Genomic DNA, 8,740 nt, shown 5'->3' with positions numbered 1-8,740 from the left:
ACAGGTATAGTATATGGAATATGTGGGAGTGTAACATACGGTCCTTCCAATGTATATCTACACATGGTTTACTAACAATAAAAGTTAAGTAAATCCGACTGAGAGAGCTCTATACAAAGAACATTGTGACAATTTGGATAGGTTATTAAAAAAGTATAAAAGCATTAACATCGAGAACAAGTTTTACTAATTGTATTGAGTTGGGAATAGTTCCTAAAGGACTGCGATTCTTTAAATGCCCCAACGGTGTTCATGAAGAAGATTCATTTTTTGAGAAATTACAACAACTTTATAATAATGCGGGCATGGAACTTTTAAAATTGCTTATTGAGTGTAATTGTGATATCATAAGTAGCCTTAAGGACAAAACAGCCAGAGATGAAAGGGCTATTGAGTCTAAATTTACGTTTAAATTTTGTGAGAGAGTAGAACATGCCACTTTAATGTCTGAAATTGGACATCTTGAAAAGTTATTAATTCAGAGAAAGAATAAGAAGCTGGAACATGATGTTGCAGCTTACAACATGGGCAGAGCATACACTTTTTTTGGGTACTGATAAAAAGAAGAACTCCAGTGTGGGTATTAAAAAAAAAAAAACACAAAAAAAAACAATTTTTTCATCCAGTCCACCTTAAACAAAAGACATTGGGAAGTTCAGCTCACCAAATGGACGTTACATCAGGGGCTGCAGGAAATCATGGTTTTTCCAGTGATGGTGAGTTTAGTAGTGTATTGGAGCCTGAAGTGGCATCTATGGAGAACAACTTAGCTGGAAGTACTTCATATTTAATGGTCAGCAAAGGAGACAATAATGCGGGGGCAATACAAAAAGTTTTTTTAGTTCCCGAAAAAGAACAGAGGCAGCAGAGACAACAACGGACTGTAACGTCGAAGAAAGAAGGAAGAATAACACCGGATTCATCCACCGACAACTATTAAATGTAAACAGGTCAGACAGTGACTTTTTAAATCTGTCTAGTGTTGTGTTTAATGAGGCACATTTTAAAGTATTAAAATTAGGAATAAATTTTATTCCCACAAAAAGAGCCAATGTTACTAATACGATTTTAGACTTAAAGAAATTCAGCAGAAAATTGAATCTGTGTCATATTTTGAAAGATGTAAAATGTAAAGATTCTGTTTTTTCTAAACCTTCTTGTTACAATCCTATGTTAACACACACTTTACAAGTATTTGAAGCGGATTATGAGAGAGAATTGGGAGAAGTTTTTAACTCTCCTAATAATTATTGCAGCAATTTATCTCTTGAAATGAGAACAGCCTTAAATGAATTAGTTAACAAAGAAATAACGGTAATGAAGAGTGACAAGGGGGGGGGGGTATGCTTGATGTTCTTCGTTTTCCATTGCTGCAGTCCTTACTATTGGGTATAGTCCGCATCCAGTCGGCCCGAATACCAGAGTATAAGGCTGACGTCGGTCAGGGCGCATTAGACTGACGTCAGTACGTCAGGGTACTAATGCGCATGACCGGCGTCACATCCTCAGTCTTTTTTGCCGCGTGGTCCGATGCAGAAGCAGTTTTGCGAGTGCAGGTTGGCGTTCTGAAATATTTCGAACCGGAGTTTCAGACCGAATCAGAGTTGGCTAAGTACCCGTTGGGAACATTTTGGTTTTCTTGCCTCAGTATTTAACCGGATGTCAGAAAAGTGAATAACTGTATTTCTTGTGGAAACAAATACCTCATAGGGATTACCATACCTTGTGTATACCTTGTTTAGGGCCTGAGCACGGCGTTGTTGGTTGCCGCTCTTGTGCTAGGTTTAACAAACGCACTATTAAGAGGAGGTTAGACTGTGCCAGATTAGTGTTTGGGAAGCGTTGCAATTATAAAATGCCGTCGGATGCTCCGGCGCCGCTTCGTCAAGGCGCAGGACAAAACAGCGAAGCCTAGGGTTGATGAACCGGCAGTCCCGGACGTCGGTTCTTTAGAACTCAGTGGAGCCAGAGGTTTTGCCAGGAGTTTCTATGGAGTCTGAGGCAGAAACTTTACTGTTACAGGATGTACCCTCTCAGGAGGCAGGCCAGGCTGAGGGGGCTTCTCAGGTAACTATTCTTCCCTCTCTTCCCAAAGTAGTTAGAGCCTCTCCTTCTGTTGCCAAAACTTCTTTTAGAGGTAGGCCAACTTCAGCTTCAGTAGTGCCTTCTCCTAGCCTTTCGGGTTCTGTACCTAAGAAACATATGCTTAAAATGGCAGAAGATTTGATTACTATGATTAGAGGTTCTATGGGCCCTCCTGATAAGAGGCCTAGGGTGGACCCAGAGTTTGACAGTTTTGAACAGGGTTCAGGGGCTTCTGAGTCTTCTGCGGAAGATTTGCAGGAGTATCCTCATTATTCTGATTCTGATGTGGATGATGCCACTCCTTGGCTTCTCCTCCTGAGGATTTTTCATTTTCAGAGACTCTGCATTCCATGAGGGAGCACTTTAAATGGGAAGGCCAGGATTACTCTGATTCCAGGAAGAGGCTTAGGAATTCTTATTTTACCCCAGCATAGGCCCTTAGCTATACCTCCTGTGTTGAATGTGGTGGAAGATGTTTTGCAGAGGCTTCCTGAACCCTGATTCTTTGCCTCCTGCTCCTGTTAAACCTGATAGGTACTATAGGGTGCCAGAAGCTCATAAGTATTTGTTTAAGAGTCCTAGGGCGGACCCAGAAACTGTTTCTCAGGGGCCTAAAGGTGTTAAGGCCTCTGTGGTTAAAAATCCTGTTCCCACTGACAAAGAGGCAAGGGCGTTAGATAGGTGGGGTAAGAAAGTGTATACTTCTTCCACTCTAGCCATGAGAGCATTGAATTGTCAGTTTCACATGCTGAAATATCAAAATTTTCTCCTTTCACAATTGAAATCTAAGGTGGATGCTTTGGCGGAAGGTATTGATTGTAAAGACTTGCTGGATTTGGTTTATGTGTCTGAACAAGTAGGCAAGCATTCTTTGCAATGTGGTTTTGATGCTGTGCAGGCCTCCTCGAGGGTGGCTGCCACTAGTTCTGTTCTTCGCAGGCATGCCTGGTTGAGGGATCAAAATTTGGCTGAGCATGTTAAGACAAGGATTTTGGATGCTCCTTTACAGTCTGATGTGTTGTTTGGTTCACCTGTGGAAGCAGTTTTGAAGAAAATGGAGGACAAAGCTAAGTCTATGCAAACTGTTAAAGATTTTTTGCAGGTACAGCCACCGTAGTTTAGTAGAACTTGGCCTGCTAAGGGGTGGACATATCCTGCTTATGATTCCCAGTCTAGGGGTAGGTCTAGACGTGGTAGGGGCAGGGCTCAAGGTTCTTTAGGCCTAGAACAGGAGTTCACCTGCTCAGACTTCTGGTGAGGGCAGGGGTCAGTCCTTTCGTAAACAGACCCAATGACCTGCCTTTTCAGCTGCCAGTAGATTCTCGTCTGGCAGCTCCTTTGGAAGGACGACTGTCTCTTTTCAAAGAAAATTGGGATTTAATTACTCAAGACAGATTTTATTTCCATACAATGCCCCCTTTCAAAGGCATGCCAGACGTTCCTCCTCCACAAAGAAAAGAGGCTCACAAGCAAGTTTCTCAGTTACTCCACATGGGGGCCATTCAGCCAGTCCCTGTATCAGAAAGGGGCCTAGGATTTTCTTCTCGCATGTTCCTAGTACCAAAGAAGGGGAACACGTGGAGACTGCTTTTGGATTTATCTCTCCTCAACACTTCTCTGGACATTCCCAAGTTCAAGATGTTGACGTTACAACAGCTTTTACCCCTGCTGGGCAAAGATCACTGGATGGTAACTTTAGATCTCAAGGAAGCTTACCTTCATGTGCCTATCAGGCTAAGTTACAGGAAGTATCTGCGGTTTCAAGCTGGAGATTCTCATTATCAGTTCTCTGCATTGCCCTTTGGCTTATCTACTGCGCCCAGAGTATTCACAAAGGTTCTGGCTCCAGTGATAGCTTACTTCAGGCTACAAGGTCTTCAAATCTATCCTTATTTAGACGACTGCCTGATTCTGGCTCAAGAAAAGGAAGACCTTCTACAGCATCTGGAATATTTTATAGCAGTGCTAAGATGCCTAGGGTATTCTGTGAACGAAATAAAGTCCAGTCTAGTACCCTCTCAAGACATGTGCTTTCTGGGTGTGAGACTGAATACAGCAGCCCAGATGGCCTTTTTAACCCCGGACAAACAAAAGAGTCTATCACTTTACTTCCATCAACTATCTCATCAGTCCGTGCTGACTGCAGAGACAGTCCTTCAAGCATTAGGGTTCATGGCATCTTGTATTCTGGTGCTTCCCAATGCCAAACTGCATATGAGGAAGTTACAATGGTATCTCAAAATGTATGGACACAGCACTGCCAGGATTTAGACACTGTCATTCAAATAATACCTTGCCTTCAAAGAGAATTTTTGTGGTGGGCTCAGGAATGTCACCTAAACAAGGGACTCTCTGTGACCCGGCCAGAGGCGAGTCAGATTTTACTGACAGATGCCTCGGACATTGCTTGGGGAGCTCATCTAAATGGAAAGTGGATACAAGACAAATGGCCTGCCAGACTACAGCATCTACATATCAACATGAAGGAGATGTTAGCAGTCCAGTTCGCATTACTAGCTTTCAAGGAGTTACTTCTTCCAGGGCAGGTGTTGATTCTAACAGACAACACAACTGTCATGTAGTACTTCAACAAACAAAGGGGAACACATTCTTATCCTCTATGCAGGCAAGCAATGATTTTATGGGAGACTGCGCTACGCTTGCACCTAACTCTTCAGGCAAGGTTTCTGCCAGGAGCACAGAACTCCTTAGCAGATGTGTTAAGCAGACAAATCATGGATCCCCACAAGTGGAAACTGGATCTTCATGTATTTCAGAAATTGACAGTGTCATGGGGAACTCCAGACATAGATCTGTTCGCTTCTCCACTAAACCACCAGCTGCCACAGTTTTGCACAAAGGGGTTTCATCACACAGCTTGGAAAGTGGATGCTCTGTCTTTCAGTTGGACGAACCTTCATGTGTATGCCTTTCCACCTCTGCCTCTTCTTCCAAAGGTACTGTTAAAGGTCAGACAGGACAGGCCAAGGATGATTTTGATAGCTCCAGCTTGGCCTCGGCAACACTGGTACCCACTACTACGGAGTCTGGTAAAGAAGCCTCCATGGCCTTAACCTTTGATTCCACATCTGTTTTCCCAGCAGGACGGTCATCTGCTCAATGTCAAGCTTCACTCTCTTCATCTGACAGCCTGGCATATTCTGTGTTGAAACACAGCAGGTCTCAACTTCCTCAACAAGTTTTAAATGTGATTATGGAAGCTAGAAGACCTAGTACAAGGAAAGTGTACGCAGCAAAATGGAAGAGATTTTTATTTTGGAGTAAAGCAAAGAATTTGGAGATTTCTGAGCCTAATTTGAGTATGGCTCTTCAATATCTTACTGAGTTACTGGACAAGGGTCTGTCCTTCTCTTCCATTAAGATTCATGCTGCAGCAATCTCAGCTCACTATGATTGTGACCCACCATTATTTTCGCATCCTTTGTTCAAGCAGTTTCTTAGAGGGGCAAAAAATATAAGACCCCCACGTAGAGCTCCTACTCCTGCTTGGGATCTCAATTTTGTGTTGGAAAACCTTACTCTACAACCTTTTGAGCCTCAGCTACTGCTGAATTGAAATATTTGTCATGGAAGACTGCTTTTTTGTTGGCTATTACTTCTGCAAGAAGGGTGTCTGAGTTGCAGGCCCTTATGGCAGTCGAGCCCTTTTTGATTTTCCATAAGGATAGGGTATCATTACGTACTAATCCTTCCTTTATGCCTAAGGTGGTTTCTAGTGTGGCTTTAAACCAAACTATTCATTTGCCTACTTTTTATGCAGACCCCCAAAATAAAGGGGAAAAGATTTTGCATACTTTAGATGTACACAGGCAATTGCGTTATTACTTAAGCAGGACTAAGGATTTTAGGCAGTCTCAGCAGTTGTTTGTTTTTTTTTTTTGCTTTGAGTTCGCAGGGCAAGCCTGTGTCAAAACAAACTATTTCTAGGTGGATTGGCTTTTGCATTGCATTTTGTTATTCCCATCATGGCAAGGAGGTTCCAGCTGGGATTAGGCCTCATTCCACTAGGGCTACTGCCACTTCAACAGCATTTCTGCGGGGGGTGGCGACTAAGGATATTTTGGAAGCAGCTACTTGGAGTTCAGTGCATACTTTCTCTAAGCATTATCACCTTCCTATCTACTCTAAGTCTAGGGCTGGTTTTGCCACAGCTGTTTTGCAAGGCATGTTGTCAGCTCCTGCTTCTTTATGATTTGCCAGCCTCCCTTACCTCTGCTTTGGAATTCTACCCAATAGTAAGGACTGCAGCAATGGAAAACGAAGAACATAGTACAGTTTTGTACCTACCATAAATGTAGATGTTCGAGGATTCCATTGCTGCAGTCCACTACCCTCCCTCCTTCCCCTCTGTGTTAGGGGTGGTTGTGTAGGTGAGTTTACCTGCTTATGTTTTTATATATATATTGTTTATGTTTTGGTGCAGGTATTTTGGGCCTTGTCTTTTTAGGGTCTTCTGACATCTGGGGCAAGAAAAGACTGAGGATGTGACGCCGGTCATGCGCATTAGTACCCTGACGTACTGACGTCAGTCTAATGCGCCCTGACCGACGTCAGCCTTATACTCTGGTATTCGGGCCGACTGGATGCGGACTATACCCAATAGTAAGGACTGCAGCAATGGAATCCTCGAACATCTACATTTATGGTAGGTACAAAACTGTACTTTATTATTAATCAAACTGATTATATTATTAAAATGGAAAGTATGTTGAATCCAAAAGTGGGAGTCTTGTTTGGCATTCCTAAAACCCACAAGTGTCTCGCAGACCCTCCTTTTCGATCAATAATTTCAGCTGCTAATTATGTGACTTATGGTATTTCTTTAATGGTAGATGCCTTATTAAATCCATTGGTTTTGAAAATTAATTCTTATGTAAGGGATTCCTGGGACTTCTTCAACAGTATTAAATCGTTGAGTGGTAATATATTGTTTGATCCTGAATTACCTGTGATTTTTACTATTGATGTTGTATCACTGTTTACTTGTATTCCTCATGATACAGGCATTGAATACGTAACAGCATATTTACATAGACACACCAATTTTTGGTAACACATCCATTAATTTTCATTGTGAGGCTTTGGAAGTGCTTTTAAATATTTTTTTTCTGTTTTTAATCAGAAGTGTTGCATACAAATCAGAGGAGTAGCGATGGGCTCTGCAGTAGCTCCCTCTTTTGCTAATATAGTAATGGGATGGTGGGAACATCACGTCCTAAAACCTTTAGAAAGTGTATTTAAGATTATTTATTATAAAAGATTAATTGATTTGTTTTTTTTTTTGTTTGTTTTTTTTTTTTTTATGGAAGGTGATTAAAATGACGTTAAGAGGTTTGTCAACAAATTTAAATCAGGTGTCAGACTGTTTGCAGTTTGTGGTGGGAGATAAAGGTAGCGCCATTAGTTTTTTTTAGACATTTTGTTAAGTTGGGATTATGGGTCTAAAAAATTTGTGAGCAGTATTTATAGGAAAAAGACCTTTAAGAACACTTACTTCCATGCTACTAGTCAGCATCCAAAATTTATTAAAAATAACATTCCAAGAGGCCAGTTAATTCGTGCCAGTAGGATGACTAGTGAAGATCTGCTGGCTACTGAATTTGAGTACATCATTAGTCTTTTTTTGGAAAGAGGCTATGAAGAAGAATTTTTGAGAGATGTAGCAAAAAATATTTGGGAGCAGAGGGAAATAAAATTCTCCGCTACTTTAAAGAAGGGAATATTTTTTTCTTCTACGAATAATGTTAAGAAAACTATTAAAAATAATGAAGAGTTGTTAAGTTTTAGCATGGACATGACAGTAGATAATATCAATATACGTAATGTTATAGAACATAATTGGAAGATTATGGAGGGAAATCGAGATTTATTAAACAGTGTTGGTGATGATTTGTTTATAGGAATGATTACAATTCAAAGAAAATGTTTGAAAAACGAAGGGACATATATATACACGTATAGATATTCGGTGTATTATTGTGGCGAGACTGAAATTGGTCACTTGGTGCTTAGTGTTTTACCCTGGTAAACGCACTTAATTTTTTTTTTGTTTAAGACAATTCCATTCGTTAGGTAGTGTGGTTAGGGCAATCTGTCAATGGTGACACCATTTGGTGGAAGCCAAACTAGTTTTTGACCGAGACCCTTAATAACCAAAAGGCATGCTTTCTGTAATTTCAGTTTTAAAGTATATGCCATAAAGCAATTTTTCCATAATTTGTTTTCATTGTTTTGCAGCTTCAGGCATCCAGTTTGTTGTTTGTGGATAACCCTGTTGGCACTGGCTATAGCTATACAACTAACAGTGAGGCTTTTGCAAAAAATGTCAGTACTGTTGCTTCAGATATGATTGCTCTACTTAAAGAATTCTTCCAATCCAAAGTTGATTTCCAGGTAAGAAAAACGAATTCATTATTTTATGTTTTCCAAACTAAATTTCATAGCTATCTAATTTGATTTGATTGTTATGTTTTCTCTGCTTGGAGAACAGGTGACCTATATGTACTTTATTCACTTCCCCACTCCCACAGCAGAGTTTAATTCCATTTACTGTAAATTGTGTTAGTTTTTCATCTTCACAGCAGAGAATAACTCCTTCCGTATTCAACTTTAGATCCATCTTTTAGACAGCAAT

At 40.7% G+C, this 8,740-nt stretch overlaps 1 protein-coding gene across 1 annotated transcript in view; it reads left to right on the top strand.

Annotated features, from left to right (window-relative positions):
* The window catches only part of SCPEP1 (serine carboxypeptidase 1), a 488,555-nt gene that overhangs the window by 148,432 nt on the left and 331,383 nt on the right, over positions 1-8,740 (top strand). Inside the window, exon 4 of the mRNA XM_044069708.1 lies at positions 8,344-8,499. Within this exon, the coding sequence (XP_043925643.1) occupies positions 8,344-8,499 (156 nt within the window). The remainder of the gene's footprint in view (positions 1-8,343; positions 8,500-8,740) is intronic.

Source organism: Protopterus annectens, chromosome 4.part0 (genome assembly GCF_019279795.1).
Source record: "Protopterus annectens isolate FY-2018-M chromosome 4.part0, PAN1.0, whole genome shotgun sequence".
Classification (NCBI taxonomy): domain Eukaryota; kingdom Metazoa; phylum Chordata; order Ceratodontiformes; family Protopteridae; genus Protopterus; species Protopterus annectens.
This window is presented reverse-complemented; position numbering and strand designations above follow the sequence as displayed.